At 36.3% G+C, this 22,632-nt stretch overlaps 2 protein-coding genes across 2 annotated transcripts; both read right to left on the bottom strand.

The window, feature by feature from the left end:
- Positions 1-1,080: 1,080 nt before the first annotated feature.
- msrb2 (methionine sulfoxide reductase B2) lies at positions 1,081-7,481 on the bottom strand. The gene is made up of 5 exons (XM_053487998.1): positions 7,340-7,481; positions 5,570-5,667; positions 5,122-5,198; positions 3,003-3,150; positions 1,081-2,063 (listed from the first exon to the last, which is right to left on the bottom strand). Exons 1-5 carry the CDS (start codon positions 7,449-7,451, stop codon positions 1,959-1,961), a joined length of 540 nt encoding a protein of 179 aa, XP_053343973.1. The 5' UTR covers positions 7,452-7,481; the 3' UTR covers positions 1,081-1,958.
- A 730-nt stretch (positions 7,482-8,211) lies between these two features.
- Positions 8,212-22,330, bottom strand: armc3 (armadillo repeat containing 3). Its single transcript, XM_053487988.1, has 18 exons — positions 22,267-22,330; positions 22,082-22,151; positions 21,879-21,996; positions 21,669-21,794; positions 21,470-21,538; positions 21,187-21,362; positions 20,173-20,367; positions 19,661-19,844; positions 19,175-19,327; positions 18,698-18,812; positions 15,392-15,641; positions 14,669-14,805; positions 13,655-13,823; positions 13,275-13,375; positions 12,100-12,198; positions 10,866-11,057; positions 10,591-10,753; positions 8,212-9,842 (listed from the first exon to the last, which is right to left on the bottom strand). Exons 2-18 carry the CDS (start codon positions 22,139-22,141, stop codon positions 9,639-9,641), a joined length of 2,511 nt encoding a protein of 836 aa, XP_053343963.1. The 5' UTR covers positions 22,142-22,151; positions 22,267-22,330; the 3' UTR covers positions 8,212-9,638.
- Between the last annotated feature and the right edge of the window lie 302 nt (positions 22,331-22,632).

Raw genomic sequence — 22,632 nt, 5'->3', positions numbered from 1 at the left:
CTGCATATCGTACTGTGTATGACCGTGTATGTGACAAATAAAATTTGAATTTGAAAGATATGTTCTTGAGTGGCTAAATTTCATTATACCAAATAATTTTTAGGTTCAAATGTTCCTTTAACAGTACTTACAGTATGCTAACACAATAAAAACAGTTTGTATTTTACTGCAAATATCGTAAATATGGTGGCAATATTATAATGATCATATTATAATATGATTATTATATTATAAATATAACAATATTTTAATAAATATTTTGCATTTCATCAAGTTGCCAGCATCATGTGTGCCACTTTAATTGGTTTGTCCCCCACACTCCTGTTGCAGATTTCCAATGAGGAAGTTGAGGCAAGGCTTGCAAACTTGTTCAGGTTGTCTGGCTAATATTTAACCGAGTTAGTTTTTTCTTGGTTAACATCAGTTGTAACAATTGATTGGGACAAGTCTCTTTCATGGTGGCCACTGGTTCAATGATTGGCTCTAAATCCACTGTTTCTAAATCCTGACCACAATAGGGAGAAACGTTTATTCTTCTAAGTACAGAACATGGTTTTGGACAATAGGAGGAAACTGTAGGAAATATACAATGCCTAGCCCAAAAAATATCACATGGCCGCTCTTTCACATTTTAAGTCTTAGAAAATGCCCATGCTATCAGAAAAGAAAAAATACATTAATATGATAACCTGGTCATTCACTATATTTATATTTAGTCAGCTGATTTAATTTTATTGCCACATGACTTTGCTGAGCGTAGATGTGACAAGCTGAAGAAACCTTAAATCCTCCAGAGACTTCATGTGGTTCCCTCCTTACCCTGAAATGCCTATTACTCTGGAATAGGGTCAATCTGGACTTATTAGACCACATTTCATCAAAGTCCAATCTTTATGTTCGCTAGCAATTTAAAGTCCCTTTACTGATAAGCTAACTTATAAATGGTTTTCTTATGGCTACACAGTTGTTTAATCCCAATCTTGTGAGTTATTGTGGCATTGTGCATGTGGAAATATTAATATTTTGATTATTTAATCCAGCTGTAATTTCTACAGTTGATCTTTTTTATGATGGATCATTACAAAGCATTTAAGTAATCTCAAATTATGATCATTCATTATTTGTTTCACATTTCTCCCGCAAAGTTATCAATTTACCACTAAATTGTTGCAGGTTTTAATAATACATTTGATGTTTCCTAACCCAATATTTTCTTTGCTCAATATAGCCCAATAATTAGACTCTTCTGTAGCAGCAACTTTTTATTTGGTCAGTCTACAGTATGTGAATATTGATTCTTACATTGTTTCAATGTTTGCATTCCTTTTGGAAACTGTTTATAAAAAAAGCAAATGTATTGTATAACCAGAAAAGAGTGCAAAAGACCTCAGATGTTCTGTGGCCACAAGCATATTCTAACAAAGATGGATATTGTGTTACTTTCTTAGACATGAAAAAAATTACAAGGTGGTAATTCAATTTTTTGCCATTTTTTCCCCACACAGTTCAATGCACAGATGTTATGTTGATATTTAAGCTTAATTTTGCAATTCTTAGGCAACTTGTATGACCCTGTGGAATTGTGGCCCATTAAGTATCGGTAATGGAGCAGAGATAAAAGTTTGCCAGTCTGTCAACAGCAATGCTGGAAAGTCGGAAAAAAATAATAATATGTCTAATGCCCTTAATGACTTTCCCATTTTCTACACAAAGCTATGCCAGGGTCTTTTAGCCAAAAGGTATAGAAAAGGCATGTACTGTACGAATAGAAGTAAAACATGTTGAACATTCCTGAATGCATTTGGTCTTAAAATGACTTCTTATAGACCCAGTAAAGTAAAAACCCTAATACAGCAGGTGACACCCAGTTCTCACAGAGTCATTCAGACTCTGTTTAAACACTTGCTGTTTACATATCCGGATAGGAAATGGGTAATGTGTTTATGTATGAGCTTGAATTAGACTTTTCTGGGCTTGAAGTTTAAAGCTGTGCTGTTTATGCAGAATCTCTGGCCTGTTGGATCTGGGCCATCATCGAACACATGACCAAGATGAGCATCACACTGCCGAAACAGAAAGGACAAAAAGAATAATATTTAATTTTGTATTAACAGCATCATTGTTCAGGTATTCGGTGAAGAATATAGTTTTACAGTATGACACTACAGATATCAGTAATCATTTTGTTTGCTTAAATATTTTTCATCCATAATGAATTTTGCAGATGAATTGCATCTATAAATTCTTGCCTTATACTGTACAGTTTAATGGTAATTTAAGAGATGTAATCTACTTGCTAACTAAATTATATATCCCTGAACAGTTGCCTTTTGTTTTATGTATGTCAATTTATGTTGCGCTATAATATAAAGTATACAAACAATTTCTCTAATAAACTTTATAAATCATACTTAATAATGAAATTTATTAAATTCATTTTTCTTCACTTTCCATATGACGGCCATTTCTAAAATTTTAAGTTTGTTGCTATGCCTATATAAAAGGATATTACAGAGGAATTTTATTTTGCACATTATTTTTATTTTTGCACAGACATCCTGACAATTCAGTTTTTAATTAGGCATGAAGTCTGTTTTTTATTTTTATTAAAAATGTGAAATGTGAACATAGTAATGTTTTAGAAAGAAAAATCTAATACAAAATAACATTCTTAACATTTCAGTATACATCAGACATTTTTATTCATTGATTTTTAAGCCAATTTCTTTTTTTAAAACAGAGAATTTCACCATAGGGACATGATTCCTGGATATAAAGCTATAGAATAATGTCATGTGGGCAAGTTATTATGCAAAGTATATAAATTTTATTGTTTATTAGTGGTAGTTACTATATAGTTATACAATTATATAATTTTATTGAACTCCATATGACAATACGAGCGTCCTAGTTTTGCTGTCTCATTCCTAACAATTTAATTGAACACCTGTCAGTGCTATAGTTATACGTGGTGTAATAAGTTCCCTGTTTTAGTTACTTGCCTGTTTGCAGATAATTTCTGTTCCCGCGCTTCCTAAAGAATTATCAGGTCTGCGGATAATGTTGGCGTGACTCTCATCTCCCTCCCATGTGCCATGTGCCTCAAAGAAAGATGGCCATCCTGTTCCAGAGTTGTATTTCGATTCAGAGCTGTGAGACCAGACAGAACTTACATTCACTTACTTCACATACTTAATTTTAGTAATGATTATTTCTCAGCTAGAGAGTTGCTGTTTAATAAGTGTAAATGAACTAATGTGATTGTTGAAGGAATTAATTTTCCTGTTTGTGACAGAGCCAGGATGCCACACTGATATACACTGAGCCTGGTGTCTTCATTTATAATGCTGTGTTACTTGTTTGGTAAATTCTTGATATGTAAAAATGTATAAATATATTTCACAACAACATATTCACAACGATCCATGTGGATGCTACTGAAAGATAACTTAAAACTACTAATGATCTAGTTACTTAGAAAATATAATTTTTAACTAAACCTCATTAAATTATTAAAATTAGCCCTTTATCATTTCTCGTTTAAAGGAGGGATTCATTTATTTCAAATTAATTTTTCAGTCATTTTTAGTCATTCAGATGAGTCTCCAATTGCACTGACAAAAAGAAAGTAAGAAGTAAGAAAATAATATTTCATGTTTTTCATCATTTTCCTTTTTTTAATTGGCCAGAGCTTAAACAAGCCCTAATGGGACCCAATATGAGAGAACATCTTTTGGGCAGAGACCTATGTTATACTTATTAAATAAATAGTAAAATATGAGAACTTATTTATTAATATAAATAATCAATTTTAGGTTCTATTTTAAAAAAATCTAAACAATGTTCTTAGTCATATCATATGCATGTGGTACTGTATTTAAGCTAATTTTGTGTATTTGCTAAATCAATGCTCCAACCCTTAACATTTATACATTCAACATTGTTACTTATTTAACTTCAAATTAATTACTTATTTTTAGGTTATAGTCAAATGCTGTTTTTTTTTTTTTCAAAATCCCTGTTCAGAAATTATTTTAAAAGTGATGTTTGAATTTAGATTGATTTAAGAGTAAGAGTTACAAGGGCTAAATGATGTCTTAACAACACCAGAATCTACAACACACTCTTTTTATGAGAACACGCCAAGATCTACAGTACAAATATGCACCAGAGACTACAACATCCAACTACTGAATGTCATGTTTACAGTCACCAGAACACAGATCACATACACTATATGGACAAAAGTATTTGGCCAAACCTACAATGACATTGTATCCACATACATATACTGTACCTAAATATAGTTGGTTCCCTTTTGCAGCTGTAACAGCTTCCGCTCTTCTTAAAGGGCTGCCCACAAGATTTCTGAGTTTTACTAGAAATTCATGCCCATTCACTCTGTAGAGCATTTATGAGGTCGGGCACTAATTTTGGACAGTTTCTATTTCAGTTAATCCCAAAAGTGCTCGATGGGAGTTGAGGTCAGGGCTCTGTGAGGCCAGTCAAGTTCTCCCACACCGAACTCATCAAATTATGTCTCTATAGTCCTTGCTTTGTGCACCGGGCACAGTCATGTTGGTATATAAAAGTGCCTTAAACAAACTCCTGCCACAAACTTGGAAGCATAGCACTGTCCAAGATGTCTTGGTATGCTGAAGCACTAAGATAGATTGCCCCTCACTGCGGATAAGGAACCTGATTGAAACACCTGAATTCAATAATTAACAGGTTTAATTAACAGTCCACATACTTTTGTCCATATAGTGTACATCTGGACTCAATAGCCGCTCACCCTTATAATCTGACTTAATACACTCATTGTTTGTGAAGTATCTGCTTAGCCTTTTTTTTGTTGCTGACCTACTAAGCCGTTGTGTCAGGGTTCTCATTCATGGTTTTTGATTAGGTCTGCTTGGTTTGCCTAAGCCTTTAATATTCTGTTTGTGAATTGCATGTATTCAAATGTTTCCTGGACATTTTTCCATTACCTGCAACTGCAATTAAGGAATCATCCAGTTTACCAGATATATTAAGTTAATAACTAAAAAGTGCAGTTTAGTATATACGTATATATAAAATTTTATATGAATGAATATGAATGATTCTGATCTGTGTTACCTGAAAATTGGTGTATCGCAGCAAACACAGTGGTACATGCCTACATCATTATGGTTTAAATAGATTCCACTGAACGGCTAGGAGAAAAGCCAAAACAAAAGATTTCAACTAAAATGGCCCATTTACAATATTAGTCAAAAAAAATTTAAATACCTTTTAACTTCATGGTCTTTCCAATTTTTGTATTTATTTCTACATTAGAAAAACATTGATGAAATTGATATAGCATTTGTAACGGCTCTAATCTGAGGTGCTGTTTGTTAATTGGTCTTCAAATGTCAACTAACTGTTGTTGTTGTTGTTGTTGTTGTTGTTACTTAATAACCTAATGCCATGTGCATTATTTTATAGTCTAATCAGCATTTTTCTAGAATTCGAAAATAAATCCAAACTTGGGTTCAAACTTTTGACTGATACGAAGGTCAGTAGGTATTTAACACACACTTACCACCTCAGTGCCTTTCTCTCTAGTGACTACATACTGTTCTGGAGTTAGTTTCTTCTTCCAGTCCACACACTCATCATAACGTGTCAAAGAAAAAAGATCTGCAAAAAACAGGAGCTAATTTATTAATGTACTTTTGATTAAGTGGGGTATATACTGTAGCATGCTGTAACTCTTGAGGTTATATGAAACTGCATCTTTATGAAAAAAAATCCTTTAAAATGAAATATAATAAATTTGATTTATTATCTTGTAAACAGGGAAGCCTATGTATTAAAGAAAAAAAAACATCTAAGTCAATTGATTGATTTATAGAAATATAAAAGTTTTCAACTGTTAACTTATAAATATATATTTTTTTAAATTCATATTTTGTTTTATTCTTCAAAAAAACACCAAATATGTCAATTTATGAAATTTTGGACACTTTTACCCTCATCAAAAGTCCATATTAAGAAGCCAATAAAACCAATACACCAAAAGGATTTTAAAATGATTTAAAAATCTTGTGCACACAAATAAGTGTTTTGTAGAAATAAGTATTTATCTTGTGCATACAAGTTGCCTTGTGAAATTATCTTGCGTGCACACAGATCAAGGCAAAGTTCAAATAAAGCTATGAAAGCCTTCATGTTTACAAATATACTATACAAAATATATAAATATATCGTTGAGCATGCAACATACCCCTACATGCAAAACATAATTTGTTCACATAACAGATAATAATTTGTGTGCACAAGATAACTTTAAACCTTTTGGGACTTTAGCTGCTTTGTACCAGATTATATATGGCAAACATTTGTTCCCTACATGCCTGCAACTTTTTTTTTAAATGTTCTAAATTTTTGTTCTGATATGTAATAAGCTTTTATAATTGATGACACAATACCGTTAGCCTGCCTCATAATTTTTCACTTTTATATGGAGCTTCCTTGTTTGTGTTTTTTTAAAACAGCCAAACCACCGTGGTTCCAAAGGTTACACTTTGACTTCCTGCAAACTGTTTCAAAGCTTCAATCCTAAAATGACATTTTATAAAAAAAAAAATTATTAAAAAGTTAATGAAAGTGCCTTTTGGCCGCTACCCCTCTAGGGTCATTTAAAAAAACTATTTTTTGACAGAAATTGTGCTGCACATCACAATAAATTCAATGGTTAAGTGACAAGAAAGTACAAGCTGCAGAATTACTAAAGCAGTGTTTTACACTAAGGAGCCTATAGTGTACAGACCTAAAAAATATCCATCTAACAAAAATATGATTATAACATATAAAACACCTATACATCCCTTTATATTCTGTTATTGCCAGGATGCATCATGGCTTAAACGATGTGCCTGGGTCACCTCTTCTAATGACAACAAAAAGGAATTATTACATAAAAGAAACGTTATGCATAAAGTATCTTGATAAGTAATACCAGATTAAATAGCATTCATTTTTAAACTTGATGTATAGCAGTAAACAGTTGTCAGTGAAATTGACTTTGTTCTTTGGATAATCATGTGCATTTTCTATCACAGCTCATTCGTCCTGCTCTAAGTGTCTTTGAGGACATTTTCAGGTTATGAGGACATGGACATTGCTCACAATTACACCTTCATTTTGTAGACTTTACAGAGTCATTATGGTCGGTGAGACAACTACTTTAAACAGTACTGCAAATTATAGACTATTTAAGCATGTACTGCAAAATATTTCAAGTAACAAAAAGACCTTTTTTTATTTTTGGAAAAAACAATATTATTAAACAATAATAAATGTTACTTACGTGTTCCTGTGCTCAATGGTCGGTACAGAAGAGCCCGGCTCTTCGACACAGCCTTCTTAATGAAGGTTCTGTTGTAAAGTACAGAAGAAAGCCGCACCAGGAGATGTGCCATGTTTCCATGCAAAGACACTACACCGGACCAGACCTGAATAAACACTCATTGAATTGAACGCAGAGGAATTGACTTGAGCTTTCACTGTTAGTTGACCTACATTCCCTCCCTCGTCCAGCAACCAATGGTCAAAACCTAGTTTATAGCTGATAATGTGTGTAGGTCAAAGTTGATGAAAACTAACAGCGGTTTGCATCCATGTGATGAAACTGAACTTCTGAGGTCTAAACTTGTCACTTTCATTAATAATTAACAGCGATTAGTTGTTGTTTTATCTTTTATCTCTTTTAGTTTTAATGATGTTTGACTTCATATCTTGGTAACCTATATAAACAACAACTTCCCATAAATGTGACTTTAAAACTGATCTACTGAAGGTGTTGCACAATATGTCAATAATAATGCTTGACATGAATAAAAGTAAGTAATAAAAATGTAAATAATAATACTGTAATAATAATTATTATTATAATAATTATAATAATTCTGCCATTCTACATGGCAAATACTTTTTTCCCTTTAGTTGTTGTTGGTCTTTTGGCTGCTCCCATCAAGAGCTTGCCCTAGCGGACCATCCAATCCACACACAACTTGGCACAGGTTTTTCCACCTGATGCCGTTCCTGACGCAATCCTCCGATTTTATCCAGGCTCTGGACTGCTTTCAGTGGCTGGGGTTGGGGCATTGGGTAGGAAATGAACCCGGGCCCTTGTAATTTTAGCTTAGGTCAGATATTATGTAGGGTAAAGAGGCATTCCCTTAGAAGATTTTTATTTCAGTTATGTCACCATCATAGTAAAATTGTTAGAGTTCTTAAGACATTTAATCAATTAATGTAAACAAATATGAACAAGTACATAGATTACCTAGACATCAATAAACCAAACAGTGATGAAGAGAAAAGAAACAAAACCTAACAGTTGGGAGCTTAAATAATGACACTAATCAGGGAACTCAACTAGGTGCAGGTAAAAACAACTGACATGACTCTAGTGCAGTGCAACCTGGGAAATAAAGTCCAAATGCAAATATGAAGCACAAAGAGTCCATGGGTGCAAGGTGTCCTCCAGAGGATATCCCTCACAAAGGGTGCTATTTTGGAGCGCCACCAGTGGTTCAGGACATTCCCCCGAAAAAGTTTTTCCAGAGCCAAAGGCTGAAGTACAGGGCATTGGGGTGAGGGCTTGGAATGGTATCTGTGGTCTAAAGGGAAGCATAAGATTAAGACTGGAATTGGAACTTGAAAGTCCTCAAATATAGATGACGGACCAAACACAATCTCTACAAATTTGGGTGATGGAGCAAACACAAAGTCTTCGAACCCGAGCAGGGGAGGAAACAAACACAAACACAAAAAATGCTAAAATCCTGGTGGCAGCGCAAGCACGATAAGAAGAGCACCACTCTCTAATCCAGAAGCACCTCCCTAGCACATAGCTGAGAATGGCACACAGCCACTGCCAATGGTTCTCACGATCTGCCCTCAGTCACTACTTAGTACTGGGTTCTTCTCAGGCTGGACACTGTTGCGCTCAGACTCCTTAGTCCCTTTCTTGCAGTCGTTACAGGGAGCCACCTTACCATGAACACAGTTTTAAGAGGCACACATTTTATTGCAAGGCGAGAACCTGCTCAGAGCTCTGCTGCATTGCTCACTCATCTCTCCCAGTCTCTCTCCGGGTCACCATGGTGGATCTCACTTCTCTATCCTATGCGCTCCACATTACTTTTTGGCACCGGATGGTGAGGCAGATGTCTGCAAAGTCCACTGCAAAAGGGTGTTAGAGGAGACTCATTCCCTATGCCTCAATGTAGGTCTCGCATTCTGTCACTAACTAACCAAGGGTGCTAGATACCAAGGGAGTTTAAAGTCAAGATAATGACACTAAACAGGGAACCTTACTAGTTACAGGTGAAAATAACTGACATGACTCTAGCGCAGTGAACCCTGGGAAATTAAGTTCAAATACAAAAATGAAACCCAATGTGTCCATGGGCACGAGACACTCTTCAGGGGTTATCCCTGCCAGAAATACAGGATCATACAGGTTATAACAACATATCATAATCCAGGAGGAGAATTAATGGTTGATTAATCAGGATTATCTTAAAGTCACGAGTACATGGATGGAGTATAGACCAGCAAGTGCTAAAGGAAAGCTGTAACCTTTAAACTAATGTGTTTTTTTAGATTGTCTGGTACTGTATGGCAGCAGGTGTGCCAGACTTCATAAGGGTTCCTGGTTTGTGCATGAGATCTATGATGTAAGTCTGAAGTGAAGGGCAAAATCCAGCTCTTGTGGTGGTTAAGGGAAGCCGAACTTCATTCCATGCACGACTGTAGTGTCCTCTCTCCAAACTGCAGCTCAAGCCAATTCTGTCAGCCAAAACCTGTAGAGAACATTATGTTAATGAATTCCTGAGCACCATGTAAAAAAAACCCTCAATGCCAGCCACATGACTCATATCCCCATTCACATCTCCACTGATACCTAGTTATGCACATCTTTTTAAAATCACACCGATCCCAGACATTAAAACAATCCCACTCCTGCTTTTGACCAGTGTTTCCCCCAAGCCTTAGCATCTTTTATTACTATGGCATCCTCGCCTTATTTCTTTCGCATTTGCATGGTCTTTTCGGATTGTTTGGCTTTTTTTTTGCTTTTTTTTTTTTTTTTTGCAAAAAATGCAGTTCCATTCAAAACCCCTTGTGTAAGCTGCTGACTTTAATAGACCCACAATGATAAAAACACATATAGTATCTGTAACTAAGATAAAAAAGAAACTGAGCTAATCAGTTCCTACAGCAGTCAGGTACTAATTATAGTTTCATATTTTGTTTATATTCATATTTTAAATTTAGTGCATCCCTGGGCAGGTCAACCACCTCCTTAAAGAAGCATCATAATTTAACTATAATTCAACACAATAGTGAACTTCTTATACATTAGTGCTGTTTATTAGGTGAGCAGAGGCATAACCAAGTATTATGAAATAAATTAAACTGGGGATTTTATTTAGGAATGTTATAGTTTTATGGCTATAAAATCTAAAGACATGAAGACATAGCCTGAAGCAAAGAGACAGAAGTAATGAAATAGCAGGATTGTTAAGGGATAAAGATCTGCATTAATACCTTGAAGAGTAGCGCTCTGTGGTAGTACGTTCCCTTTTTGATCTTGCCAATGGGAATGATGTTTGACTGCATCTCAACCTTCAGCTCACTCAGGTGAAGCTCCCAAAGGAAATCATGTTGTTTCTCAATATCTACCGGCCCCCCCATTGCATCACATACCAACCTAAAAAGAATATTTACCACATATCACATATTTAGCTTTACCAAACTGCTTCTAAACATTAAATTCTATTAAAAACCATTTCTTCTCCTAATTTAGGAGTTTTAAAACTCACTTAGCCAGAGCAATGTACACTTCCGCCTCGTCTTGTAAGGGCAAGATGGATTTGAATGTCTCTGAGACGAGACTGTTGAGCTGAGGATCATATGGCAATGTCCATGGCTTCTCTACTACCGCTTCCTGCTGGGGTTGCTGATCATCATTTCTCGGTTTCTCGTCCTCGGGCAATACTTTGCCTTTTGATTTACTAGAAAAGGTTGGAAAGACAAAAAAGGTCAGCTCAGATATTTTTGGTTTAATAATGCACAGCTATTCCTGTGGAAAGTGCTTAAACATGGGGTCGACAGCTTGGTTCTTTAGCTTTGTGATATTTCATTACAATATACTGTACACCAATCAGCCGTAACGTTAAACATTTAAACCGGGGAGTGGCTCTGTAAGACCTCTGGGAGTGTGCTGTGGTGTCTGGCACCAGGATGTTGACAGCGGATCTACTTGTCTAGCACATCCCATCTGGGGAGTTTGGCGGTCAGGGCAGGAGCCTTGGGCTCTTTGTCTACTAGGCCCTGTATGTGGCATGCAGTGGTGCACTGGGTGCTCTATTGCCTTTCTATCATGGTCAACATTGATTTTTTTCTGTGCTGCATTGGCTTTTCTTTGGGATCAGACCAGACAGGCTGATCCCTGCTGGCATGGGTGATGCTTGGAAGCCAATTGTAACCGTTTTTCTGGTGTATAGTTGGTGATCAATGTTTTTCAGTTCACTTGTCGGTATTAACAACATTATGGCTGATTGGTGTCTACATACTAGTAAGTCAGGTATGTAGCACTGAATGCAGTCCTTTTTCTCTATTGACACTGCCACAGCACGCTTACTGGCAAATTCCTTACACAAACAAAAAAATGGCAGATTATTTAACAGTTAGTCTCATTTGGCTCAAATAGGAATTCAGAACAGCATTCAAAAGCATTTAAATAATACAGACCTATTGGTATCATCGTCAGGAACAATTAAAGCCCTAATAAGTCTAACACTCCTGACGGCACGGCTAATCTACTCAAGTCTGCACACGTGAGTATCTCCATGGTGTAATTAGTAATATCTTACTTTCATGAAGATGATCTAAAGACCTTTCAAGGACTCTTGACTTGAAAGACCACAGATGACATGAGAGCTAGATAGTGTGTGCAATAGAGGTTATCTTTCAAATAATACAAGCCTTAGCTAAATTAGTGCAATACAAAGCGGAATTATACAAAATAATTGTGCATGTGCCGCAAACACACACCTAACAGCTCTGATGCTTCCTTTCCTGCTCAGTAAAGGTGAGGTGTGAGTTTCTGTAGGAATCTCCTGCTGCCCCTTCTCTGGTGAATCAGTAACCATCCTGAGATCACACACAAAACAAAGACCATACAATTTACTTTTCTATATGTTTAAATAACCCTAAAACAAATATCGACTAAAGTAATTTACCTGTATTTGTAACTGTGTGTTGCTTATTTGTGTCATCATTAAAAGAAGCACACAGCCAACATGGCACCTCCATTGCGGTGTAAATGCCATGCCAGAGAAATAGCTAATTAACATGCCACAGAAAAGGCTAATTACACTGCCAGAGAAATGTCAGTGCCAGCTTTGAAGTCACTGAGCCAGAACATCCGTGGTATGTTACTTGTAATCTGGAGTCGTTAACATGGCTCAATGGCAATGAGAGCAACCAGCATTGGTCTGACCTTAATTATAGAACACATGGTATTTGATATTTTAGAAATGGTGTGACAAACCTCACTAGAAATTATAAATAAGCAACAAAGAGCCTAGCAGTAATGGTAATAATAAGATAGTGGAGATCACAGGTGGATACAAGTAATGAAAAATATACAAAATGCAGTACTATTTAGGTGATTTATGGTCTATGAGATCATGAAACACAATCGGTGTTGTGTGTTATAATGTGCTAGCTTTTATATATTACTTTGCCTCACAGGAATCTTATAATGCTATCATTATGACCTTTGATACACTATTACACCCATATTTTCTGTTTTGAATATCTCTACAGAGATTTATTCTATCTATAGTATGTTGTTATAATAACCTCCACTCTTATGGCAATCTGTCGGGGTTTTCCCGTTTAGCAGATGCACACATTTCAGTGCATCTATAATAAGTTCAGTTGAGGTCAGGGCTCTGTGCGGGTCATCTTCAGCTTCAACATTCATTTTTATGGATTATATTTTGTGCATAGGGAAAATATAGGGACCTAAAATATTATCTGCACCTTCACTATCAGTCATGAAATCTACATTATTATTAGAATGATAAATGCTTTTAGACACCTTGCATTTATAAGCTACTATATACAGTATACTGTAGATACATACATACATAGCGAGTCAAGTTACACCGTTCATATAGAAAACAGCAAATTATGCTGCATAACCTTTGGTCTTGACATACTTAGCTGGAGGTTTTCCATTAACTACAATGATGGCTCGCTGCTGGTTGATAACCTGCTTTGCAATATCTTCAAGATCAGGAACCCTGTGACCTTGTCTGGTCTATGAAGGGAAATGAAACAGACAAGCATGATACTGATTAGAGGTAAACAAGCACTTAATCAAATCTAACACCTGATATCTTTTTGTAAATATCTCTCACTTTTTTTTTTTTTAGCAATGTCACATAAATACAGATGGGATCTAGGACACAATATTTAATAGAATTACTCTTATATTAATATTATAGGACATTTTTTTTGTTTTTAATGTATCTTAATATCATATACAGCAAATTGGTACACATAATAACAAGAGGTAAGTGTAACCTTCCTAACTGACCTGTCCTGGATCATAGAAGCCATCAGTAGTGATATCAGTGGACAGGAGATGTCCTGTAAGGCTGTATTTCACCGAGAGGTTACTATTCAACAGCTTCTCCAGGGCTACCCCACTGAACTTATTCTTACGGGTCAGTGAGCAGTTGATCTCCTGGAGAATCTCCAAAGCCCTGTAGTACCAAAGCAGCGAGCATTTAAATGACGAAAGATAACCAAACAAACAGAGAATAAAAACTAAAAAGGAAAGTCGTAAAGAAAAAGCAAAGAGCACACTACCTTTATACATACCAGCGTATATATTAAACCTGATGGCAAGGTGGGCTATAATAAAGAATGCCAGTCTAGATAAATAAAGACTGGTCTCCATAATAAAGAATGCTGGTCTTTTAACAATGGAGCTTTAATGCCCTCTACTGGCTCTTCATAAACATTTTATATATATAGAACACCACATGCATGTCCCTCCCCTGGCACGCTGTTCCCTAAGCTATTCCCTATACTGCCTTGCCAAAAAGTTTCTGCTTCAGAAATGTCATATTATTGGCTTGGACCAAAAAAGGTCTTGTGGTCTGATGTGTCCAGATTGACACTATTAAATAGTGATGGTGTGTCAGGGTAAGAAGGGAAGTGCATGAATGATTTACCCATCACACTGTACAAGCCTTTGGAGGAAGTGTTATAATCTAGAGTTGTTTCAGTTGGTCAGGTCTAGGCTCAGCAATGTTTTGTGGCAAAAAATGAAGTCAGCTGATGACCTGAATTTACAGAATGACCAGGTTATCGCATCTACTGATCTTTTTCTTCCTTTATGGTCGGGCATGTTCCCAGACTCAGAGTATAAAAGGGTGGTTCTTTTTACATGTATTTATTTATTTATTATAGAAACACTATATACTGAATGTTGTATATTCTAGGGAGTAGCACTGCATTGCATAACGTATTAGTTATATATTGTAGTTATGTCCTACAGAAAAAAATATACAGTACATTCATGTAATATTAAATAGGATCTCACCCAAATCTGTACATTTCAGTGGCTGTTGGTTCATCATTAGCACACACAGTAACTGCCCAGCATGCATTTCGACGGATTTCAGCGTCCTTTGATGCCAGCAGGTTAACCAATTGTTTCAGACCTCCAGCATTTCTTAACTAATAAATAATAAAAAATATCCTCTTAATTATGCACTCCATAGAACACCCTTTAGTATTATAAGTGAATGAGAAATTGAACAGAAAAAATAAAATAAAAAAACTGTTGCTGTTGTTGCATACTACCAAAGAACTGCCACATTATTACAGCTTGTTAATCATTATGTTTAATTTATGCAATGGCATGGGGGCTCTTGTGTAACACAAATTGGTGTCACCTAAATGCAGTGTTTTTCTCTTGTATGTCTATTTTTAATATTTATTAATGCATTTGAATATAAAATTATTTGATTATCATCTTTGACACAAAAGTATTTGATTTCAAATCATTTTTAAACTTGTGTAATATTGTTGCAATTTTGTAAAAAAATTTTTTTTTTTTTTACCTAGACACTGCAATAAATTATTATTATTGCAAAAGATTATAAATGAATATGGTATAAATTTTATACGTCTCTTACAAAACTACGTCGCATCCTAAAAAAAAAAAAATCATTAAAGCAAATACACACAACCAAAACATCAATAAATATTTTTAATAAAACTTTCTGTACTTTATAGTGGTACCATATGAATTAAGACACACCTCAGCCCTTCCTTCTGCATCACAAGCGAGTGCAGCTACAGCATGGAGGGCGCTCATGAGCGTGGGTTTATCATGGCAGTGGAGGGGTCTCAGCAGGGCCTGCATAGCGCCATGAGAGTGAATGCTACAGCGAAGCACTTCCTGTGAAGCCATGTTGTTTAGAACAGCCGCTGCATGCTTTAATGCTGCGAGAGAGCCATTCTGTAGGACCTGAATAAGAAGTTTGTCCCCTTCCGCTTCATAAACAGCACTGAGAGAGAACAAGAAGTGTAGCATAAGCTTCGAAATAAACATTGCTGTCAATTCTTCCTGAAGCCCTTTTTAAAAGTGTGGTCTGGCATCCCGGGGTCGGTCAAGGAAGAATTTCCAAGGAGTCTGTGATATATGTTTTTTATATTGTGGAAATTCAACACATCACAATGAGTTATTATATTAATTATTGAATTTAGAAAGGTGTTAATCTGTTTGGGACTAATTTAGAGAAAAAAAACATGAGTCCAAAAAATCTTCATAAATTATTCTAAATTCTAAATTATTATAAAATCTTTCTTTATAAATTATTGTTGGTTTGCATTTAAGCTTAGCACTTAGCACTGTCACCTTTCACCTTTAATGAAAATTCGATTTCCGTCTCTTTATGGTTGGTGGGTTTCCTCCCAGAGTCCAAAGACATGCAGGTTAGGCTAATTGCCTAAAGTTCCCAAATTGCTTATAGTGTGTGAATGAGTGAGTAAGTGTGTATGTGTTGTGTGCCCCGCCTCATGCCCTAAGTCTCCTGGTATAGGCTCCAGGCCCCCCGCAACCCTGAATACATTATTATAATTTTTTTGGATTTTTTTCAGATTTTCTCCCTAATTTAGTCACATCCAATTCCTCCCCGTCACATTAAGGCTACTACTACCACTCAGTCGGAAGGGCCAAAGACTATCATGTGTTTCCTCCGAACCACGTGACGCCAGCCAACCGTTGGGGGCGGCGTGACACACTCGGAGCACAGTGCTATCCGCTTTCGCCGCTTGCGTGAGCTTACAGACGCCCTAGATGTCGGAGCACGAAATACCTCTCATCAGATCTCCCTCTGAGAGAGCTCAGCCAATCAGCTCTCTCTAGACCTTCGGCTGCGAGAGGTTACAGTATCACCCGGGGCGATTTCCGGATAATAGGGCGAGCACTTTACCACTGCGCCACTCAGAGGCCCCTGGATAAGGCAGTATAGACAATGAGTGAGTGAGAGTAAATGAAAAAAAGTTGTTAAAAAAACATCACAGTACTTATCCCTTAAAACAACAGTAGACTCGTTTACACAACCTGTCTGAGACAGAAATATTGTGCCGTCGTTGCGCTTGTTGGATCTCATAAAAAATATTTAGGTGTTTTAAAGAGCAAGTAACATCACTGGCTTCCTTCTAGCATTAAGGGTGTGTTCATACTTTAAGTTCGATTTTCTTGGTTCGGGCCATTCCATTAGCTTTGGTTGGCTAGTGTAAAGCCCTGGATCACTCATAATCTAGAATGACATTTTCAGCATCGAACCAACAGACACAACAGTAGGTATGAGGTTAAGGTCACCCCCTGATTGGACATGATGTGTATTTTGCGATGGAGAACAGTGATGCACTTATTGCATTCATGTTATAAAATGTAAAGTTATACATAGGAAACCACAGAAATATTGCTCCAAATGGCAATTAAACAATAACTAATGTGTCTAATGTGACTAGCTTTGTCTGGGCAGTCCTCAGAGATGAACAGCCCACTACAAACAAACAAACAAACAAACAAATAAATAAATGGCAAGCAGAGACATCTATAATTGTTTGATAGACTCTCCCCTCTTCTACGTCTGTCTGCCTGGTATGAGAGTACAGGGGTGCTCGGTGATTGTACAGAAGGGTTGTTTTCAATAACAAGAACACTCAAAAACATACAGTGGAACCTCGGTTCACAAGTGTTATTCATTCCTAAATTCTGTTCGTGACCATATTTGGTGGCACCATATTTGGTTTTTTTTTTTTTTTCCATAGGAATAAATGTAAATAGAATTAATTCATTCCCGACCACTATGAACTATATTTAACCTTTGATTTATTTTGTTTAAATCACAAAATATGAAACAAAGCACAAAAAAGCCTTAATCGAAAATAAAAAAACTTAATGCAGCACTAAATATAAAATAAAAACTGTCTAGGAGAACGAACACTCCATTTTTACATGTACTGTATCGTTCATGGACCTTTCTTAAGGAGACTCACTGACGTGAAGGAATGAAGGATTGAAGTGCTCCTATGTGCACATACAATCGTGACGGCAGACTGAGCATTTCAGTTACATTTCAGCAGAATGTCCAACTGTTATACAGCCGCAAGCGCTCTTGTCATTGAACGCAGCCCTTCTGTACCATCATCATCAATGCCCATCCATTCTGATCTATCTATCTATCTATCTATCTATCTATCTATCTATCTATCTATCCATCTATCTATCTATCTATTTATCGCTCTAAAAGCTGCCTCCTTTACATACTTGTAAGATGTCACAGATAGAGTCAAGGTTCTAAGGCAAAGTCATCATTCTCATATAATGCTAGCAAAATAGACTGAGTTTAAAATGGTGGCATTCACACATTCAAACTGCATGGGAGTTCATTTTAATCAGACCAACCATTTCGAGTGTAAACACACCCTACGAGATGCATTGTGAAAAAAATTCAAATAAACTTTTTCTTCTGCATGACGATTCGTTACAAGCATTCAGTTTTGTCTATGACTGGAAAGACCATGACAGGCTGTGGCGTATGAGCCAATCTTAGAGTGTGAAGGCTTTTTTTCAGCACCTGATTGGTGAAAATAGCTGTAAATTGGGAAAAGAGGGTCTTCTGAGGACAATTCCGCTTTTGGTGATTGATGTAAATGTGAGTACATGACGAGGGTTACTTCTAATGCCTTTATAGTGCAACATCTGTGTGAAAGGGGCTGAATATAAGCACAGGAGTGTCAAGTTTCTACAAAGCATGGGAGAGAACCGTTTTCCTACCTCTGACAGGAAAGTGTGTGTTTAAAAGATAAATGACCTGATTCATTACTTTACTATAAACCCCTTAGATCTGTATGTTTTGACTGCCACCCCAAGCTGAAGGCGCCTTTCACTCATAGTTCTGTTACCACTTAATGATTCATCATGCAATAAGTGCTAATGTATTCTATCCTGGAATGTTTGTTCATACAAACTGGGTTGTGTAAATGTTGATGAATTCATTGATTTCAGTAGAAAGCTGACAACATGTGCTGTCACTGAGCATGAACTTACTATGCGTTCAGTTGGTTTCCTTGGGTAAGGTGTGATAATGCTTCTGATGCAACCTCTTTTAACTCATTTCCTTCAGTTCTAGTGTTCAGCAGCTGCACAATAGACATGATCCCATCTGTAACACACGCCTTCATTACTCAAGGTTTCTTCACACAGGGTGTGGCAATTAAGTCAACTGTCAGTTACGACTAAGAGCCAAGACTAGTGCTGCTGGCTACTTGGCATTAAAAGCAATTGCTTGGCAATACAAATAATTATTAAAAAAAAAGAGAAAGTTTTAAAGCACTGCTTTTTAAAAAAGCAATGATTATTCTGATAAAAACATGGATCCCAAACATGTCTTAGCTGATTAGCTAAGATTTACTCATCAATCCTTTTTTCAATCCTGCATTTTGAGAATTGAAAAAATAAAAACTATGAATAGAAAAAACAAATCTTAAAAATCTTAATTAATTCCATTGTAATTGGGAACGATACCGAATTCTCTGAAAGTGTCTTTGCTGCTCAGGTCCTTGCACATTGTCGACACAGCTTGGCATGCAGCAGTACGTACGCTGTCACTCTCCACCGCAAGTGATTCAGTGATGGCCTTTTCAACATTTTGCTCATGCAGGATCTTTCGATTTTCACCTAGGTGATGCAACACAGCATTTTGACACAACACTAATGAAGCAACAGGAAGGCAACTGCAACTTACGGAGAAAACTGATGTGTCTATAAAAGGTTTGCGTGAATCCTGACATTCTAAAATGTCTTGATTGTCAATGTGCCAGTGCTTCTGGACCTCTTGTATAATTTTAAATGCAGCTCACAAGAAAAGGAGCCTTCACCATAAGTTCTAAACAGTTCTCATAATTGATTTTACCACTGATGAAACATCTTGATTTAGTTCACAAGTGTAAACCACAAGTGCTATGTTGGTTTGACATAGCAGTATTAGTGTTTGTGCTTGTACGTGCATACCACGCTGTGCAGCTCTGCTGATAGCTTTAAGCGCGCTAGCTTGAATGTCATGAGTGGCTGGTGTAATGATAAACTGCAGCAATTTCTCCAGGCCTCCATTCCCCTGAATAAGTTGCATGGATTCAGCATCCTCTATATAGTTTGAGATGACTTTGAGAGCATCCACATGCAGGTCAGTAAACTCCTGCCAAGACAGACAATGTGATTTATAACCCCAGAAAAAATAGGATACAATTAAAAAATTAAAAATAAAAAATCAAGAAAATCCTGTCTTGAGATATATATACAGAAATGACAATATGTTTCAGAGGCAGCTGCTGTAGACATGGATAGTCTATTAAAACTATACTGAAATACAGTTTTCCCTGATTTTCCATCTCTTTGAATTGATGCCACATATTCCATGAGACACAGTAGCTCGTTAGGAAGTTATTTTCCTATTTCCACAAATGAACAATGTACAGTATATCCTTATGTATATCATGATTCAATTGTGTTAATAATGAGCTCACTTTATTCTCTAGGACTTCCATGAGTCGAGGAAATCCTTGCTGTTCTCTGAATGCGATGCGAGTGTCTCTGTCTGTACTGATGCACTCTAGAGTGCGCAGAGCCAACTGCTGAATGACGGGAAATTCAGAGCTCAGCAGCTCCAGTAGTGGGGGGAGTCCATTCAACTTGTGCACTGCCACCTGACTAGAACATTCCTAAGGATTCAGAACATCATCAGCTGATACACTGATATACATTAAACATACATGTTCTGTATATTTTTTGCATCTGTTGTGAATTTTCGTTAGAATTAGAACAAGAATAAATGCTAAATATTTCTAAGGGATTTTGCAAAAAAAAAACTTCACCATTATGAATTTTTGTTTAAAATAAAGCTGTAACATAGGCTGTGCATTAAAGTCTTCAGCAATATAAAGGCATTAAGAAGAATTATCAGCAAAGTGAGATTGTGCTATAAATTAGCGCAGTGTGCAGGCTGCCTGAGACTAATCTGAAAGCAAATTCTCCTAATATCAGATAGAGAAAGCATCTTCTGAGAAATATCTGTCAGCTGTTGTAAATATAGTGTAACCGATTTCCCTCCTCTGCTTCTGACTTAATTTTTATGTGGTCAACAAAATGAAATTGCCTTTGAAATAAATATAGAAATATAGTAGATATTCAAAGGAATCATAATTGATTGGCAAAGTAAAAAGTATCTCATGAAGGTGATAACTGTGCAGTTATAAAAAACTAAATATGGAGTATGTAACACAGCACAACTATAAGCAGAGGGCCATTACCGCAATGATGTGCAATATTTTCATGCAGTGTTATAGAAACAATAAGCAGTAGTTTTTAAACAGCTTACTCTCTCAATCTATCAAACTATCTTTATAACTTTCTCTTATCTCTATTATAAATATGTTTATATAGATTAAAAAAGTATCATAGTAAAATGTGCATTTTATTAACATAATGCTACAGCAAGAACTACTGTCCAAGCTGTGCTGATCCTAATCCTTCTGCTTTACCTGAACAAGATTATAGATGCATTCGACAGAATTTTTCTTTACATCAGGATCAGGGCTGGAGAGAAGATGAATCAGAGGTTCCAGTCCATCATTCTCAAAGATCTGAACCTGACATGTGATGTCCACAGACAGATGCGCCAAAAGCAGAGTGGCGAATTCATGGATGATAACGTCTTCTGCATTTGTTAAATAATACAATGATTAAGTCAGAGAAAAGGATAAGACATAATTACAAATAGATAGACATACAGACAGATTTACAATTAAATCGATAAAACAGTACCTTCTGGTGCCAGTTTGACGATGATAGACGGAATAATATTTAGTCTCTTGATTAGTCGTTTGACATCATCTGTTCAAATGCATAAAAATTAAGTTAAAGCCACTGTGACAGCTCAACTTCACTGTTCTCATCTTATGATCTTAATTCATGCTGATTAATGAATGCCCAAAGACTCATAGCTATTTCTGAACTGACTTACTGTCTGAAATCATGACTCCCAGAGCTACGAAGGCGTTTCTGCAAACAGCTTTATCATTATGTTTGATTAGGCAAGTGAGTGGTTCCACTGCGCCCAAAGACATCAAAGAGCTCTTGTTTTCATCACCTAGAGAACATCAACATAAAAGTCTGGATTATTTATATGAAGTTTGGTATTCTTCTTTTTAGAATAAGTAGGACACATGCAGACCTTTCTCTGCGAATCTACGGATGGATTCAAGCGCTTTGACCAGCACATCTTCCTCAGGAGACTGAAGCATGAGAATCACTGTTGCAGCGCTCTTGCTCTCAATGGGCAGGGGTTCAAACTGAATTACAAATAAATGTTTATTAAAATCTATTACAGTTATATTTGATATCATTAAAAATTTAATTACATTTAAAACATCTCACTGAATTTTTGGGTTGGGGTTCATCTTCCTTCTTTACTTTTTTCCCCATTCTGTCATACATGCATTGGACCCTGGGACAAGAACATAGACAAAATATAACAGTGTTTTTACCCAACTGCAATTAAATGATTAAATTAATTACTAACTTCAATTATATCTTTTTAATAAATTGTATATGTTTACTACCTCCAGGAAGTTCGCAACAGTCCTCGTTTGCCTGTGTTTATTTTACGGTTGCTAAGGAAACAAATGCGCGCTCATTCCTCATTCAGCCTGTAGATGGCACTGTGTCGCGTTTCTGCTATAAAATATATACAGTATTTCCATGTTCTGTTTCGTTTTTTTCTTTAGGGTATGACGCAGTTAAATGTATTACAGCCATTTATAAACGTGTATACAGCAGACTTATAAAAGTATACACGTTTTTCTGAGCAAAGAACGTACCTGTAGGCCAAATATTGAACTGTATAACCGTGAGTTTGCATTTGATTGACGTTTCCACCCACCCAAGCGCGGCTGCCGCGCGACGTTGTGCGTGACGTCATCTTAATA

Source organism: Clarias gariepinus, chromosome 26 (genome assembly GCF_024256425.1).
Source record: "Clarias gariepinus isolate MV-2021 ecotype Netherlands chromosome 26, CGAR_prim_01v2, whole genome shotgun sequence".
Lineage (NCBI taxonomy): Eukaryota > Metazoa > Chordata > Actinopteri > Siluriformes > Clariidae > Clarias > Clarias gariepinus.
This window is presented reverse-complemented; position numbering and strand designations above follow the sequence as displayed.